This window comes from Anguilla rostrata, chromosome 9 (assembly GCF_018555375.3).
Source record: "Anguilla rostrata isolate EN2019 chromosome 9, ASM1855537v3, whole genome shotgun sequence".
Taxonomy (NCBI): Eukaryota; Metazoa; Chordata; class Actinopteri; order Anguilliformes; family Anguillidae; genus Anguilla; species Anguilla rostrata.
In genome coordinates this window covers 41346667-41365675 of record NC_057941.1, presented here as the reverse complement: position 1 = coordinate 41365675, position 19009 = coordinate 41346667, and the positions used below count along the sequence as shown (strand labels likewise).

Genomic DNA, 19009 nt, shown 5'->3' with positions numbered 1-19009 from the left:
TAACATACATAACTATACAGTAGATGTGGTTAAATTTTTAACACAGAAAAACACAGATGGCTCAGTTAGACTTATTCCAAATCTTATTTCTATATTTTTCAAATTTCCACGACTGAAAACACCTACAGCAGAGCTGTAGGATGAACACACAAGCTGGAATGCTAATTTCTTTCAGCATTCTTAAGCTACAACCAGTGCTCCTTCCTGCAGTTCATTCATTCTCCAGTGCTTAGCCTCTCCCCTTTTTATCCCTTCCCCCCGCCCCCTCCTAACTCTGTGCTTCAGCTGCCTCGGCTCAACCTGTTTATCTGAACTGGGCTGCGTCTGCACACTCACAAAGGGCAGAGCTCCGCCTGCTTTCAATCAATAACCTCTGGAATTCAGAAATACAAGTAGGTCCTCTAGTAGCGCTAGCGCAAAGCATTCTGTGTATTGTGGAAGCTGGGAGCCTCTGTGCCTTCCTTGCAGGTGTGGAAAAATGGCTGATCCGATGTCTCCAGACTACTTCAGCTGCCCTCTCTGTGTTGGTATGCTGAGGGATCCTGTGGCCATTCCCTGCGGTCACAGTTTCTGCATGGACTGCATCAGCAACTACTGGAATGAGGCAGACTACACGGGGATCTACATCTGCCCTCAGTGCCGGATCACTTTTACCCAGAGGCCCGTGCTGCGCCCCAACACCTTGCTGACCAAAGTGGCGGAGAAGATGAAGAAGTCGGGCCTCAACCCGACGGTTGCTGCTCCTAACAGCTACGCTGGCGCGGGCGATGTGCCGTGTGATTTCTGCACGGGCAAGAAGTTCAAGGCCATCAAGTCCTGCCTGAACTGCCTGGCCTCCTATTGCGATAAGCATTTGAAGCCTCACTATGAGTCGGCCACCTTCAAGCGCCACAAGCTGGTGGACGAGCTGGGAAACTTGGACCGCAAGATCTGTCCCCAGCACCAGAAGTCCCTGGAGCTGTTCTGTCGGACCGACCAGATGTGCATCTGTGCTATCTGCACTGTCAGTGAGCACAGGGGCCACGACATCGTCTCTGCAGAGGCTGAGAGGGGCGAGAAGCAGGTAAGCAGCTCTCTTTCTCAAACCCAAATTGTTTGTGGTAATTGTGGTTGCCATGGTGGTTAAAGTGGGTCATTCCGTAACTCATAAGAGCTGTGCTAATGGATCTTGTAAAAAGGAATCAAATGAACAACCAAAAGTGCTACGAAAAAAACTGAAGGTGAATGTGAATTGTAAGGTAAACAGTTTGTTTCAAGAGACAAAGTCCTGTTCTCTCGTGTGTGTGTGTGTGTGTGTGTATCTCAGCTGTGTTAACAAGGTGTTGTATTTGTTGAAATACAAATATAACACCTGTCAAAAAAGTTGTCAAATGATGGAAAAGGCCTGCCGTAGATTATATAGAAAGAGGGGGTAGAATTTATTGTAAGGTGTGGAGGCAGTGTTCAGCTGAGCTGTTCAAACAAATAGTCAAGGTGAACTGCAGGCAAGCTTTTAATGATTATTTCAGCAACACTCCCCCTCTAACACTTTTTGCCTTGGGAATATACACGAGAGATTTTTCATCCGTTTAAAAAAGTGGAACAGATTTTGGGAGTGGAATTGTAAGGGGTGTGGTCTGGTACAGGAATGTTGCGTGAGGAATATGTGTAGTATTCCTTTGCACAAAAACTTGTGAGACCTGTACTTTGAAATTCCAGAATTTTCGTCACCCACTTCATGACCAGTACAAACCCTCCGTCTACAGATTCAGTGTGACCTTGCATTTCACTATCAGTCCAATTCTCCCACTGATGTCTGCTGTTGTACATACCTCCATTACTCATATCACAGGAACCAGTGCTGATTGTATAATGATTTTTATCATCATCATTGTAAGTATCAAGGTCCCAACTCCACCTCTTGTTTATGTGCCTGTTGTAAACCACGTACGTGGCTGGCAACCAAATTCAAAGTAAATTGCACACCGTGTTCCGCCTTTAGTTTTTAGCTACAATGAATGAGGAAACAGCTGCGAATTTTAAAACAAACAGGACATCTGTTTCCACAACTCCCGTTTCAGCCAAAAGTATGCCATTTGCTATAATTTTGGATAATGAACACATGGCCCTCCTTGAAATGAAATGGTAAATAATTAAACCCAGTGAAGCAAAATAAGCAAACATAATAAAGCCAACAGACTTCTTCATTGAAGTGCTTTATTTTATATCTTAACGTGTTGCTTTCGGTTGGTAGATCTCATTGCACTCAAGCCCAGATTTACAACCAGGGGCTGCTCCCTTTGTGCCTCCCGCCCTTTTTTCCTCATCAGATTCCTGTCATTCTTCAAGCTTATCTTGAAGAATGGGTCAGCGGGCTCGGCTAATGGCTTGACTAAAACTCCTTTCGACTTACAAGGCCAAAATGTGAGCACCTTGAAAACGGCTTTTGGAGCAGTCAATGTCGGTTTCACATTCCAAGCATGGTTAGGATTCCTTATTTGCTTCTGAGATAAAGCAGCCCACGCTTGGCAGCTCTTTCACCGCTCAAGTAAAGAGAGAGAGCAGAAGAGCAGCAGTTATTAAAGTGGGGTTTCTTACAGGTAACAAAAATGTTTCTACACAAACACAAATACTTATATTTTTATATACGACATATTTATAATTTGGCCCTGCGTCATACCTTCAGAATGTTCTGGGTGTTCACCATTCATCCCATTGTTCACAACTCAATATCCAGTTCATACCCACTATTATATGAGTGTTCATATTTTGTAGTGTGGACAATAGATTTCTACAATGGATCTGTCAGACTCAAAGCATTTTACATGAAAATATGGCTCCATTCAGAAAGTTTAGTGCAAGTGACTTTTTTCTGGATAAATTAAATAACTGTTTCCATTCTCAGACCAAACTAGTTAAATTGCACTTGTACATTATATTTTAGATAGTATGTTGAGTATATTGAGGCCTAAAGCTCAAAAGCCACCACACTGTCAGTTCTGTGTTCTTTGTTCACACTATCAGAGACCAAAGCACACATCAGTGCCAGTGAAGGCCACCCTCTACAGTTTTGACCTTTTTTTTTTGGAATCACTTCAACAGAAACTGCTGGGAGTTTCACAGGCAGAAATCCGTCAGAAATGTCAGGAAAGGATGAAGGAACTGGACGAACTCAGAACAGCAGTGGATTCCCTCAAAGTAAGTTTCAATGGTGAAACAAACAATCACATACCATCAGTCAGCCTCAATAAGTCTAACTGATGTACCAATATTGCATTCTTTTAAGGACACTTTCTCTTTGATTGACACAACTTTCTTTGACTGAAATTATAAGGCAATGGGAAGCGTTTGGTACAGTGCACAATGCCATTTATCCATCAGTATTCAAAGATCTACTCAGGTTGTGCTTGGTACTTCTAATCAAATACTCCCGTGTTGTTGTTTTTTAAATACTCATTTTTAAATTATGTTCTACAGAGCCATTAAATGTTTCATTCAATGGCCAGTTTAAACATACATAGAAAACATTAATCAGCATGATCAGGCACTCTATACCTACAGGCTTATGCTGTCATTGAAGTGGTATGTTTTAAGTGTAAATTTAGTTGAGATTGACAACTATCAAGAATCCATGATATACATATAGTATAAGCACTAGTACAAACACTAATACTGATGTGAGGTGGTAATAATGTTTCATAGAAGAGCATTTGATGCCACTGATAGATTCATGCACGCCTATCAGGCAAAGGGAATTACAGCTTTGACTGATATGTGGACTACCCAATCAGAGCTCAGCGCAGAGGGCCATGACTGAGAGCGAGAAGCTGTTCAGTGAGATGATCCGGTCAATCGAGAGGATGCGCGCTGAGGTCACCAAGCTCATCGGCATCAACGAGAAGGCCGCTTTCAACCAGGCGGAGGGGCTGGTGGAGAGGCTGGAGCAAGAAATTGAGGAGCTGAAGAAGAAAGAGTCAGGACTGAAACAACTGCACAGTACAGAGGACCATATACATTTCTTACAGGTCAGAAGCTGCACATTATTCATATCAAATACTTCAGTATGCTGTAATTTCAAACTGAAATTTCACTGTGTTTCAGTTACTGAAATTTCAATTTCAGTAATTGAAACACAAAGTTTCTAAAATATACATTTAAATTCAATTCCCTTCAATCGCTAAGGGAATAATGAATTTGGACCTTTGTGATAATAACAACAAATGATGCCCTTATTTACTTAACCTGCACCATTATATTCAGAGAAAGTGTGTTCACAGAAGGTTATCTTTCTTTATCACAAGCTCACATGTTTTGTCTGCTCTTGCCTGTTACAGAACTTCAATTATCTCTGCACCCCTACTGATGATGGGGTCATACCACGGGTGTCACTCAACCCAGACTTCTCCTTCGGAGCTGCTCGGAAAGCGGTGGCTGAAATTAAGGAGCGCCTGGAGGAACTGAGCAGAGAGGAACTAATGAAGATCTCCAAATCAGGTCAGACCTGCTACCAACAAAGGTTGAAGGCTAAGGCACTGCACGTAATGAAACAATGGGATTATTGTTCAGATTCATCCAAGTGGGAAGGGGCCTGTCACAGTATGTAGCTTTGAATCTCTGATTCGAACATTTCTAACAAGTTCCTGTGTGTTGTGTTACAGTGAATGAAACTCCCGTTTACACAATGGAGAACCGGACAAGGGACAGAACCATTAGAGGTAATGATTAATTCCTGCATGCTTACTGCACAATTTTAAATTTCACAACCATGTTACAGTAGTATAAGAAGGTGTGTATTTGTTAAACCGCAGAACATGTTTAGAATATGTCATGATGAGTTTTCCTGTATTACCAGGCTTCACTAAGCATACTGAATTCCTTTGTCAACAAAGCATTTGCAAGCATAGGACTGAAACAGGAACTACTCTTTACTATCCTAGACAGGCTCCACATACCTTTTCATTGAAGTAACAGCTTTTGTGTTTGCTCTGAACCTAGCTAAAGAGATGACCATGGTGGATAGTGCTCCACCTCTTGAACCAAAGAGCAGATCTGACTTCTTGAAATGTAAGTATCTGTCTCAAACCCCCATCTTTCTCTCGCTCAGGTCAATACTATTTGAATTCATATCAAAATTTCCCCATTATTTAATAAGATGATGATGATGATGAAATATTATAATAATCTATTAATAAGATGATAAAATAACACAACTGGACAATTTCTATGTTCTATGTTACCTTTAAATGTAAGTGGTTTACTCGGAGGAGACATTTTAATTTGGTTTAACATTTAATCTGAGTAATTTAGGTACCACTTTGATATAATAAGATTGTGATAAGTATTATTTTAAGCATATTGGATACACTATATTTTTCCATACAGACTTCTGCCAGCTCAGATTGGATCCCAGTACTGCATACAAAGAGCTCCACTTGTCTGATGGCAACAGAAAGGTGATCCGGACCAGAGACCTGCAGCCGTATTCCGAGAACTCGGAGAGGTTCGACAGCTTTGCCCAGGTGCTGTGCCGGGAGGCCCTGTCAGGGGGGCGCTTCTACTGGGAAATTGAGTGGAGCGGGGAGTTCTCCATCGGGGTGGCCTACAAGGGGATCAGCCGAAAAGGCAAAGGGTCCCTCTGCCTCCTGGGCTACAACGACAAGTCCTGGAGCCTGCTCTGCTCCGACTCCGGCTACTCGGCCTGGCACAACAGAGTGGACAAGGCCATAAACGCTCCCCACTCCCCTAGGATAGGAGTCTATTTAGATCACACCGCTGGGATCCTGTCCTTCTACAGCATTGGGGAGACTATGACCCTCCTGCATAAGTTTGAGACAACGTTTAAGGAGTCACTATACCCCGGCTTTGGAGTGGGCACCTCCGTTAAGATTTGCCAACTGAAATGATCGGCCTACTCCTCGTACGAAGAAAAAAAAAAAAAAAAAAAACATTTACATTGTACCACATGGCTCCTTTTAACTTTTTTGGATTGCATTTGTTTTTACATTTGTTTTTTTTATTGTGAATTTATGTACCCATATGCTGTTAAAGAAGGCTTTGTTTCAGTATTTTTCATAATTTTCCTTCAACTGTCATCTTATTGTCAGTACCTAAATATTGAAGTGTATATTGTAAGATGTTCTTGACATGCATGTTAAAAATTATACATTCCTTTAATCTATTTATGATCCAGCGCACACTTTTCTTTTTTCACTTAAGTACTAATTTTTTATGTTCAACCATACCATATATAATTAAGGGAAATAATACCAGCACAACAGTAACACAGTGATTATTGCTTTTTTGTTGAAACAGAACAATATTTTAAATAAACTTTTCAAGATTAAACAAATTTCTTGTATTTTACTCCCTTCAAAAGTGGTAATTTTTTACATTCACATTCAGTCTTTGAAAACATCTGAGAATTCATTACTGTAAATATACTTAAGATATGTACTGTTTCCAACAAAAGTTTAGTTAAAAATGTATAGACCTTATGTATAGACCATATTAAGTGCATTAGGTATATATATATTATATATATATATATATATATATATATTTGTTTATCTAATTACGTTTTCATTTTCAGAATTCCAACAAGATAACATTGAAAAAAAACATACAAGAAAAAGGAACTTTCTAAAAATTAATAATTTACCATGTGTAAACAAATACAGAGATAAGAAAATGAACAAATTCATTTAAATTCCTAATTCCTTCTATGAAAAAGATTCCATTGATAACAGTCTTTGCACACACTTAACATATTAACCACTTGCCTTTATCTACCTCCTTTTTCATCCAATCACCTGAAAGATAAGAAGCGGGTACAGTGACTTTGTGACATTCAAACAACTCTGCTTGCTCTCTATTACGTTCAATCGGCTGTAGGGAGATTCAATCAGAATTTTTACTTATGTGTGAGTTCTAAGCCCACAATGATAATTTTTTAATTGGCAACACAGAAGAATAATACTTCTGACCCAAGTATGTGGAGATTTGAATGTATTTAAAGCTAGAACAGGTGCTATTTTTTGACAGTCAAATACAGTACATCCTTCAGAATACAATGCATGTTGCTTTCATCTTTGTGCTTGACAAGTTAATGTATATAATCAGAGATTAGAATGTTTAATTCATTGTGTATATTTTAGGCACTGTTTCTACATTTCAGACCCCATTTAAGACTTCTTTATTTATTTAAACACTTGTCTCTGTTATTACACACATATGATTCAATAATTTCCAGAATCTGAATGGCTGGCAGAGTCATTTACACTGAAGTAAATGTGCTGTAATACGTAGCAGCAAAAAAAAAAAAAAAAACTTTTGATGAATGAAGAGGGTCCAAGAGTGACCTTTAGGGTGAAAACAAAATGGAATGCAAATGAGAAAAAAGATTGAATAATAAAAAAAAAACATTCATGGTACATCAGAATATACCACAGATTATATTTTACTGTTTTTACTTAGAGGCAATGTCAAAACAACACTTAAATTTGACCTCTGTCAAAACAGGTTATTCCAGTGGTGCTTTGATATTAAGCCAGAATACATTTAAATAAGAATGAACAAATACTCCAGGCCCCCCATCTAATGATCAATATCATTCACATGTATACTACTGCTTAGGATTCATATGATTCTTCTGTGCTATGCACAGACCAAAGTTATCAAATTGAAATGAACAAGGTTTCAGAATTTTGACAAATTAATCAAATGTGTATGAATATTTCTGGTACATAACTATAATGTTTACAGCATACTTCCATACATAAAAAGCTAGCTTTGGCTGTTTGTATGAAAGCTATATGCACATTCATTGTATTTCATAAATTAATTAAAACTTCAGAAGTGCAATTCCAAATATGTAATTGCACAGACCTGGTCTACATCCAATTTGTAACACTATAAACATTGCCATTTAACTACCATGCTGCTATCTGAGTATAACCTAAACATGTACATAATGATTGTTGTATTAGTCACATAGTGTAGCATTTGTTTTAAGATCTGTGGGAAAAAATAAACTGGTAAAAAATAAATTCTAAGCCTATTTCTCCATGACCTAAAACTTTGCAATTAACTTTTTTTTTTAATTCAGTATATCAGCCATACAACACAGGGCATGCAGCCAGGTAATACTTAATTCACGTGTTAGTGAATCCCCTCTTCAGTCAAGCAAATCTATCTACCCAAAGGACCAAAGCCCTTTGACCGTAGCTCATTTTTTAAAGTAAACTTCAGTCCCTTAATCAGCAGCCTTTGTTCTAAGGTCTTTGATGGAAACCTCTGACCCTTCCTTTCTCACAGTGACCTCCATTGCAGATAAGTGTCAGTTTAAGTACAGTCACATGTTCTTGAGCGACCCTGGATTAATGACGTTCTGCTGAGATGAATGTAGCGCCCTGCGAATTTTCCAGCCGGTCAGGTGGTTCACCTCAAGGTTTAGCTGCGCTAGGGTTTTTTGGCAGAGTGGTACTTTTGGTGGTTCTTGAGGCTGACCCGGTGGGTGAAGCTCTTCTCACAGTGCTCGCAGTGGAATGGCTTCTCCCCTGTGTGAACTCTCTTGTGGGCCTTCAGGTTGCCAAGCTGGTTGAAGCTCCTCTCGCACACGTCGCACCGATAAGGCTTCTCGCCTTTGTGAATGTTCTCGTGCCTGCGGAGGTGGCTCACGACACTGAACCTCTTACCGCAGAAGCTGCAGGTGTGGGGCTTCTCGCCGGTGTGCAGCAGCAGGTGGGTCCGCAGGTTTCTCTTTTCCGTGAACTTGTTCCCACACTGGCTGCACTGGAAGGGCTTTTTACCCGAGTGAGACTGCAGATGCTTTATCATGCTCTCCATCCAGCCAAAAGTCTTGGAGCACACCTTGCAGGCATAGGGTTTCAGGCCCGTGTGAGTGTGCTGGTGCCGTTTCAAGTACTGCTGTCTTCTGAATGTCTTCCCGCAGTCAGCACAGTGATACGGCTTTTCTCCAGTGTGAACGCGCTGGTGGTCCAGTAAGTGGGACCGCTGTTTGTAGGATTTTCCACACTGCTGACAAAGGAAGGGTTTCTCTCCCTTGTGATCCAGCCAGTGCATGCGAAGGCTGGTGAGGTTCCCGAAATTCCTACCACACTCGTTGCAAGAGTATGGCTTCTCACCCGTGTGAATTCGCCGATGCTGCTTGAGGAGGCACTTGAATTTGAAACACTTACCACATTCGGCACACTTCTGCAGAGGTTTCTCTTTCCTGTGTCTAGCACTTCGTCGTTTGGGACCCAGAACTGTTACAGTTGCTGAGGGTAAAGTGTCCCCCTCTCCGCCCGATGTGCAGTCCTCCAACTGAGATGGGCTGCGCTCCTCGTTCATTAAACCCAGCTCCCATTCCTCTTCCTCCTCCTTCACAACAATGTGCAGATTTTCACAGTCGCGTTCCTGAATAAACCGGTCCCCAAGTTCAGAATCCTCCGACTGGTCCGCAGGGTCCAGCTCAGGTACTTCGGCTCCATCAGGCAATACCCTTTCTTCAGATGAATCTTCATCAAATGCAACAGATTCCATTACTAAAACCCCTCTAGTGGCAATGGGAAATGTGGTACTTCAGAGCTGAAAAAGATGGCAGATATTCAAAGAACACCCATAAAAACATAAACCTACTCATATTTAAGTATACCAAATGAGCTTTAAATAATAAAGCTCTGTCAACTGATTGATTGAAAAAGTGCGACTTTTAAGACTTTCAATACTTTTGAGATTCAATTAACAGTAAAGCTTGCTCTCGGCTGACTTCCATAGGCAAAACAATTAAGATTAATTTCTGGCAAAACAACATTGATAAATTAGGGAATTGCCCTTGATCTGGAATGCCATATGAGTAAGAACCGTTTTCAAAATATGAAATCGATGAAAATATGAAATATGAAATGTTTCCAAGACAGCAAGTAAATTAAAATAGACATTTGTGCTGAACTAAATATTGCTTGAAAGCATGCAATCCTTGCCCGCACCAGATTAGTAATAGTCACTCATAGCCTATTAAACATTAGGCTACTATTTAAATAGGCGACGCTTTACGTGTTATTGTTGCAGCTATCATTTTCCCCCTTTTACATACGCTATACTCTGCTCAGTCTGGCTAAGTCAGTCTAATTCCACTATCTAGTAAGTAGCATATGCTAGCCACTAACAAAAATGCCCTTGACATTTTCCATTTTTAAAACTATATTGATTAGCCTAATAGTATTTTTCGTGTACAAAAATACTCACTTTGAAGTATTAACCGTTCATTCATCACAATTATATCGCCATTTTGAACACAGCCAATAACTTCCGCTAGGCACCTCCCCACGAACATCGTCAGCTATTGTCAAAAGCAATACAGTGTTTGTAGCAAAATTATAAATTGTAAACAATTGTAACGACGTACGTCTGAAATGAGCGTTATTCTTTTGCACGTTCCCAATCAAAACGGCATGACCGTGTATTACGGGTTTACACTGTATTAGCGTTATTTTTTTAAATATCTAAAACAATGCTGTTCCCAATACAAGAAAAAATGATTTGCTAGCGGGTTTCGGTCCACTGTAGCGCTTTGTCTTACACGCACGCTTGTTTTTACTTAACCTTAACAGAATCGTACAGTGAAGAATTCGCTGAGTATGACACGCCCATCTAATCAAGCCCATCACCTCTCAACTGCTCGGACTGTTTAAATAACGTTGTGGTCTTCTGAAATGAGCTTCTTTGCAAACTACAAAACGTATTTTTGTCAATTCAAAGAACACTAAAGACTAACTCATCTTAAAGTACATATTTAACGGTTGCCATAAAATCCTGTTCATAATTCGTATATTATGTGGAGAAGTAATTTGCAGCACACACTTCTATTCTACATACGAGCACTAGCTGGCTAGACATTTTCAATGGCTATATTCACAAAGGTAGTCATATGTCTATAAATTTAATACAATAAAATACATTTTATATGAATGTGAAAGAAACATAAATTCCCTGCTTTATATACACTGAACAAAAATATAAATGCCACACATCGATTTTGAAGATTTTACTGAGTTCAAAGGTAATAAACGTAAATCAGTCAACTTAAATAGACTCATTAAGCACTTATCTATTGATTTCATGTGATTGGGGATGCAGACATGCATTTGTTAGTCACAGATTCCCCCAAAAAGATACCATGACATGAACAGAATACCAATCAGTATATTGTGTGACCACCATTTGCTTCATGCAAGGCAACATCTCTTTAGCATTGAATTGATCATATTGTTGATTGTCCCACTGCTCTTCAATAGCTGTAGGAAGTTGTTGGATATTGGTGGGAACTAGAACACGCTGTCGTATGCGCCGGTCCAGAGCATCCCAAACATGTTCAATGGGTGACATGTCTGGTGAGTATGCAGGCCATGGAAGAACATGGAAGAAGTGGCCATCAAAGGTGAGCTCTTGCTGACTCAAGTTGAATGTGTCGCCGAACTGCAGACAAATCAAGACCCCGGTGAGGACGTTGAGCACACAGATGAGTTTCCCTGAGGCAATTTCTGACAGTTTGTGCAGAAATTCTATGGTTGTGTAAACCAACCGTTTCATCAGCTGTCCGTGTGGCTGGCGTCAGATGATCCTGCAGGTGAATAAGTCGGATGTGGCGGTCCTGGGCTGGCGTGGTTACACGTGGTCTGCAGTTGTGAGGCCTGTTGGACGAACTTCCAAAATCTCTGAAACAATGCTGGAGGCGGCTTATGGTGGAGAAATGAACACCCATTACTCTGGCAACAGCTCTACAGGACATTCCTGCAGTCAGCATGCCAATTGCACAATCTCTTAACTCTTGAGGCATCTGTGACATGGTGTTGAACAACAAAAAACTCAACATTTTATTGACCCCATCATGAGGAACACCTGTGTAGTGATCATGGCTTTTAATCAGCATCTTGATATGCCACACCTGTGCAGGAGATGGATTATCTTGACAAAAGAGAAATGTTAGCTAACAGTGATATAAACAAATTTGTTGGCAAAATTTGAGAGAAATAAGATCTTTGTGCACATAGAACAAATCTTTCAGGTATTATTTAAACGCATTAAAAATGGCACAAATAAAAGTGTTGCATTTATATTTTTGTTTAGTGTAAAATCTAGACAAATAAACAGTCCATGATTGTGTTGCAGTCATTAATTCGTATATGCTAGTGCCACATTGGGTGGTGCGGTGGTGCAACCTTCTCGCCTCACAGCAAGAAGGTTGTGGGTTCGAATCTTGGCTTTGGGCTTTTCTGTGTGGAGTTTGCATGTTCTCCCAGTGGCCACGTAGGTTTCCTCCGGGTACCCTGGTTTGCCCCCCACAGTCCAAAGACGTGCAGATAGGCTGATTGGACACTCTAAATTGCCCATAGGTATGAGTGTGTCAGTGAATGGTGTGTGTGCCCTGCAACAGATTGGCGGCCTGTCGAGGGTTTATTCCTGCCTCTCACCCAATGCACGCTGGGATAGGCTCCCAGCACCCCCCGCGACCCTGCTCAGAATAAGCCACATAATGAATGGATGGATAGATTGTGCCATATTGTAAAATGTGTTTTTGCAAATAGCCAATTTCTCTTTGAACCCACTCAAGATATTAAAACATCCTCTGCAAACGCACCACATCCAGACAACCACCGTGACATAGCTCAGGAGGTAAAAGCGGGTGTCTGGCAGTCGGAGGGTTGCCAGTTCGATCCCCCGCCCTTGGCTTGTCGAAGTGTCCCTGAGCAAGACACCTAACCCCTAATTGCTCCCAACAAGCTGATTGGTACCTTGCATGTTGGTGTGTGAGTGTGTGTGTGAATGGGTCAATGAGAGGCATAAATTTTTGTATTTTGTATAAAAGCGCTATATAAATTCAGTACCTCTAATACATTACTTCTCAATTTGTCTACAGTACCATTATGTGATTCAATGGACAACTCCATTTGTAACAGTGGGTCAAATGACACCGCCAGTTTGGGGCTAATCCAGTAATTAAAAAATTGTCACTGAGAAGGAATGAAAGCTAAGCCAATAAACCATGCATTTCTGCAACACAACTCAGGATGATTGCACATAATTCAATTTATTTGCAAGCGATTAATTTTTGGTAAAAAATAAAAATAAAAAAAAAAAAAACTATTAGCTGACAGCTGTTAGACTGATGTATTAAGATTTTACAGTCTCCTTTTCCATTGTGTAAATTGATTCACATTTCATTAAAAGGCTATATAACACTGGTTTTGGAAAAACAGTGACTCCAGACTAAGCGTCAGGCACCTGCTGCATTGTATTGAAATGTCACAAAACACCTATGGTAGCCTACTTTGCTTGGTCAAGCTCTAACTCAATTCGTTACCAACCGTACCAAGTTTCGCAAATCAACTGATTGGAAGCAGCAAAGGTTAAACATAGCCTGTATTTGATTCACTCCGCGTCAACTCTTCCCTTTTAAAGTAGCCTACACTCTCGCGACATATTTAATATCGTTAAATGCGCGCATGCATAGTTCGAATTAACGGAGGATCGGGAGGGATTGGCCTGCTCACTGGTCGGGGCATCCCTACAGGTCTATGAAAATCCAAGGTGGATCTACTTCTGTGGGTCACTGTGCCGCATGTCATTGACGGCAGTGGGTAATTGTCAGCCTCTGACCCTGTACTGCACTGAATTAACTGCATCCAGCCTCCGAGTCAGAAAGCGGTATTAACAAAACACATAAAACCGAAAATAAACATATAGAACTGGATAGACTGGGGATTTATGATCTATACACGCCAGACTTGGTTGTTATGAAGAGATGTTGTTACTTAGCGACCGTTTCTAAATATGGTGTTAAAAACTAATTCCGGAATTCGGATGTTTTGAACAATAATAACACGTTGCGTTCTAAGAGGTCATTAATTTAATGCTGTCGAGATGTCAAAAACAGTGTCCTTCAAATGTAAATTTGAGTTTGAACACAACAATTTTATTTGGTTACAGTAATGCTGATCATAACACCTAGGGATAGAAACGTACATGCTAGTAGAAATTCGGTAACTAAGTTTATTAACGAAACTTGTCTGTTTACACACTAGTAACTAAGGTATCGAACATTTCTAGGCAACACAATGCAAAAATAACCGACGTCACAGTGAAATAAGAATCATTGTAAATTCGCTCTTTTATCTTCACAATGATGTCACAGACGTACATGTACACTGAAAATTTACAACCAATTCATCATTGATCATTACTACTTCAGCTCACTGAACAAGACGAAACACTGCAAACTACCAAAATGAGCTTCAAGTATTCATTTTTATGTTGTTGTCCGGTAAGTACTTAATCTTTATATTTAATTGTCCATGGTATCGCCTTTTTGTAAATTCGTATATATTGGTTTCATCTCATAAGTCGTTCTCTTGCACAAAACAGACTAATATAATATATTAATATTAATATTAATATATTATATTATATAGATTAATATAATATATAATGGAGTAGCTATTTTAAAATAATCAAATGCAAACATATTTTCTCTGAATAGCATTTTTCAATTTAGAGTATTTTGTTGGGTATGTTTTATTGTAGAATTATTTAGGATATAGTTTCACATAAACAGAAGTCAATAACCTATAATCAGGGTGTAAAATTCATTATAAAATATGATCTTACATAATTGTTAGACTGAGGTTTAAACTGGCAGTAAAACAATATTCTTCATTCAAATGACAAGAACGATGTAACATATTGTGGTGTGTAAACCACTATCTCTGTGTCAGGAAAACAGGTATTTATATGATTAATAATTTTTAAAACACGTTGGCCCAGGTAAAGGATGACGAGAAGAAGAAGACTAAGAAGAAATGTAAAAAAGGGAAGAAAGGAAAGAAGGCACAGTCAGCATCTGCAGACCAACTGGCCCTAAATAACAACTGCCCCGAGAAGACAGCGGTTACCATCAGCTGTGGGGAGGGGCCGGCTGTTACTATCGTCTGCACGGAAGAAACATCTATTGCTATTGACTGTGCTAACGAGACAGCTCTTACTATTGCCTGCGCTGAGGAAACAGTTGCTACTATCGCCTACGTGAAAGAGCCAGCTCAAACTCTCACCTGTGCAGGGGAGACATCGCTTTCTATCAACCGCACAGACGAGCCAGCAGATACCATCAGCTGTGCTGAGCCAGCTCTTAACCTCGGATGCACGAAAGTGGCACTTTTTACCATCGCCCGCGCAGAGGAGCTAACTCCTAACATCGAATGCACTGAGCAAGATCTTACCATTGACTGTGTGAAAAAGCCAACTCCTACCATTGACTGCGTAAAGGTACCCACTCCTATCATTGCCTGCGCAGAGGAGCGAGCTGTTAACATCGACTACGCAGAGGTGCCGGCTTTTAACATCAACGGCGTAAAGGAAACATCTCTTACCACCGACTCCGTGGAGGGGTCTGATGTTACCCTCAACTGCGTAGAGCCAGCTCTGACCATTGAATGGATGAGAGAGGCAGATCGTTCCTTTGACCGCGTTGAGCAGCCAACGCCCACCATCGACTGCGTTGAGCAGCCAACACCCACCATCGACTGCGTTGTGCAGCCAACGCCCACCATCGACTGCGTTGAGCAGCCCGCTATCGACTGCGTTGAGCTGCCAACGCCCGCCATCGACTGCGTTGAGCAGGCAACGCCCGTCATCGACTGCGCTGAGCAGCCCGCTATCGACTGCGTTGAGCTGCCAACGCCCGCCATCGACTGTGCTGAGCAGCCCGCTATCGACTGCGTTGAGCAGCCCGCTGTCGACTGCGTTGAGCTGCCAACGTCCGCCATCAACTGCGTTGAGCAGGCAACGCCCGTCATCGACTGCGCTGAGCAGCCCGCTATCGACTGCGTTGAGCTGCCAATGCCCGCTATCGACTGCGTTGAGCTGCCAACGCCCGCCATCGACTGCGTTGAGCAGCCAACGCCTGCCATCGACTGCATTGAGCTGCCAACGCCCACCATTGACTGCGTTGAGCAGCCAATGCCCGCCATCGACTGCGTTGTGCAGCCAACGCCCACCATCGACAGCGTTGTGCAGCCCGCCATGGACTGCGTTGAGCTGCTAACGCCTGCCATCGACTGCGTTGAGCAGGCAACGCCCGCCATCGACTGCGTTGAGCTGCCAACGCCCGCTATCGACTGCGTTGAGTTGCCAACACCCGCCATTGACTGCGTTGAGCAGCCAACGCCCGCCATCGACTGCGTTGAGCTGCTAACGCCCGCCAGCGACCGCGTTGAGCTGCTAACGCCCGCCATCGACCGCGTTGAGCAGGCAACGCCCGCCATCGACTGCGTTGAGCAGGCAACGCCCGTCATCGACTGCGCTGAGCAGCCCGCTATCGACTGCGTTGAGCTGCCAACGCCTGCCATCGACTGCGTTGAGCTGCCAACACCCGCCATCGACTGCGTTGAGCAGCCCGCTATCGACTGCGTTGAGCTGCCAACGCCCGCCATCGACTGCGTTGGCAGCCACCGCTCGTTGTGCAGCCCATCGACTGCGTTGAGCTGCCAACGCCCACCATCGACTGCGTTGTGCAGCCACGCCATCGACTGCGTTGAGCTGCCAAGCCTGCCATCGACTGCGTTGAGCTGCAACGCCCCCATCGACTGTGATTGAGCTGCCAACGCCCGCCATGGACTGCGTTGTGCAGCCACGCCCCATCGACTGTGTTGGCTGCCGCCATGACTGCGTTGAGCGCCTACGCCCCCATGACTGCGTTGTGCAGCCCACCATCGACTGCGTTGAGCTGCCAACGCCCGCCTCGACTGCGTTGAGCAGCCCGCATCGATTGCGTTGAGCTGCCAGCGCTGCCATCGACTGCGTTGAGCAGCCACGCCGATCGACTGCGTTGAGCGCTAACGCCCACCATCGACTGCGTTGTGCAGCCCGCCATCGATTGCGTTGAGCAGCCAACGCCCGCCATCGACTGCGTTGGCAGCCCGCCATTGACTGCGTTGAGCTGCCAACGCCCGCCATCGACTACGCTGAGCTGCCAACGCCCGCCATCGACTGCGTTGAGCAGCCAACGCCCGCCATCGACTGCGTTGTGCAGCCCACCATCGACTGCGTTGTGCAGCCAACGCCCGCCATCGACTGCGTTGTGCAGCCAACGCCCACCATCGACTGCGTTGTGCAGCCCACCATCGACTGTGTTGTGCAGCACGCCATCGACTGCGTTGAGCTGCCAACGCCCGCCATCGACTGCGTGGAGCAGCCCGCTATCGACTGCGTTGAGCTGCCAACGCCCGCTATCGATTGCATTGTGCAGCCCACCATTGACTGCGTTGAGTCGTCATCCCTGACTGATGATCATAATGAGCAGAAAGACCTAAAGAAGAAAAAGAAGAAGAAATGGTCGTTAAAGAAAGGAAAGAAGGGGACAAAGGAAAAGTCAGTGTCCCTGACAGTCCACTGCTCAGAACAATCAATCCTGACCCTCGACTGCGTAGGGCGAACATTGGCCCAGCACATCGACTGCGCAGAACAACCTGCTGTTGACATTGAGTGTGCAGCAGCTCTTAAAATTGATTGCACAGATTTTCCATCCGTGTTTGTTGGTCATACTGAGCAGGAAGAAGAACAAAAGAAGAAAGAAAAGAAGAAACATTCTTTGAAGAAAGGGAAGAAGGGGACAAAGATAGTCCACTGCTCAGAAGAGCCAGTCCTGACTCTCCACTGCGCAGAGCAGACATCGACCCGTAACATCAACCTTGCAGAGCAGACATCGGCCCGTACCATCGACCGTGCAGAGCAGGCATCGGTCCAGAACCTTGACCGTGCAGAACAGACATCGACCCGTAACATCGGCCGTGCAGAGCAGGCAGCTCTTCCGATTGTCTGCGTAGAAAATCCTGCTCTGTCCATTGACTGCACAAAACGACAAAGGTAGTGTTTTTCACTTCACTTCGTTTAATTTCATTTTGCCACTTATGTTTGCTGTCCGGGCATTCAATTTACAAAAGCAAAATTGATTTATTGTCTTTATTCTATACTCATTTCTGTTCCATAGGCTGGAATTCCAAAGATGTAGGAAGTTCCAGGAGGAACACAGCATCCAGAAGGAGACCCAGAGGAATACGATTGATCACACTGTTCTTGGGTAAGAATCACAATCAGTTTATTCAAGCTGCACAATGGAATGAATGCGCTGCATCCTATTGACAGGCAAAACAAAAAACAAACAAGAAAAACAAATCAGGCATCTTTTGCACTCCCTTTCTCTAGTGTGCTTAAATTTAATCTTAAATGTTCTCCAGAAATTATTATTGATCAGAACTCTGTTATATTTATTATATTGTTCTGGGAGTCGGTAAATACAGATGGAGTAAGGTATGTACATTAGAATTGGTGTGCTATCTGGACTGCTTGATTTTCATCCTATATCATTTTATTGTATAATTTCTTCATCTTCCCAACCCCTGTCTCTGAGACCCAGTCTTTGTTTGGAAAACTCTTGTCAGTTCATGTATTGAAGAAATAGAAACAAGCCATTCATTGTCTTTGAATGACCTATTATTATCTGACTTCCACACAGTAACAGAGTAGGGATGTGTTAATGTCTCTGCCACAGGTTCCCAAACATCGGGAACACCTGTTACATGAACGCAACCCTCCAGAGTCTCTTCAGTCTCCGGATTTTCGCCCAGGACATCAGGGGAGAGGAAGGCTGCTGGAGGTCAAATCTGACAGCTTTACTGAAGTATGTAGATATCTATCATTACTGATCTGCAGATATTAGTGCTGTTATGGACAGCACTTTTATGCCAGTGTTTTTGTATTGGCTATGGATTAATGGTGGAAAAGGTATTGTGGATTTTATGGGAAGTCTGTTTATCTGCTTTTAAAAATGTACTCAGCCCAAGAAATCACATGAAAATACATTTTAACTATGTTTATTGAAAAACGTTTGTGAATGACAGCTGAAAACTGTTTTTGTGTCCCTATTATAAGTTCTTTTTTCATTAAAGAATTATATTGCTACGATTGCAGTATCAAA

General features: G+C 42.6%; 2 protein-coding genes across 2 annotated transcripts; one reads left to right on the top strand and one right to left on the bottom strand.

The window, feature by feature from the left end:
- The first annotated feature begins 298 nt into the window (after nt 1-298).
- ftr82 (finTRIM family, member 82) lies at nt 299-6328 on the top strand. Its single transcript, XM_064352174.1, has 7 exons — nt 299-1063; nt 3082-3177; nt 3771-4004; nt 4314-4473; nt 4638-4694; nt 4975-5043; nt 5362-6328. Exons 1-7 carry the CDS (start codon nt 479-481, stop codon nt 5880-5882), a joined length of 1722 nt encoding a protein of 573 aa, XP_064208244.1. The 5' UTR covers nt 299-478; the 3' UTR covers nt 5883-6328.
- A 373-nt stretch (nt 6329-6701) lies between these two features.
- LOC135263788 (zinc finger protein 239-like) lies at nt 6702-10635 on the bottom strand. The gene is made up of 2 exons (XM_064352173.1): nt 10228-10635; nt 6702-9567 (listed from the first exon to the last, which is right to left on the bottom strand). Exon 2 carries the CDS (start codon nt 9520-9522, stop codon nt 8437-8439), a length of 1086 nt encoding a protein of 361 aa, XP_064208243.1. The 5' UTR covers nt 9523-9567; nt 10228-10635; the 3' UTR covers nt 6702-8436.
- Nucleotides 10636-19009: the final 8374 nt, after the last annotated feature.

Excerpts from the sequence above, each read along its gene's own strand:
- LOC135263788 (XM_064352173.1), bottom strand. The coding sequence starts at position 9,522 with ATGGAATCTGTTGCATTTGATGAAGATTCATCTGAAGAAAGGGTATTG.
- ftr82 (XM_064352174.1), top strand. The coding sequence starts at position 479 with ATGGCTGATCCGATGTCTCCAGACTACTTCAGCTGCCCTCTCTGTGTT. Across the intron at positions 1,064-3,081 it reads CTGAGAGGGGCGAGAAGCAG|AAACTGCTGGGAGTTTCACA; the intron begins GTAAGCAGCTCT and ends TCACTTCAACAG. Across the intron at positions 5,044-5,361 it reads CAGATCTGACTTCTTGAAAT|ACTTCTGCCAGCTCAGATTG; the intron begins GTAAGTATCTGT and ends TTTTCCATACAG.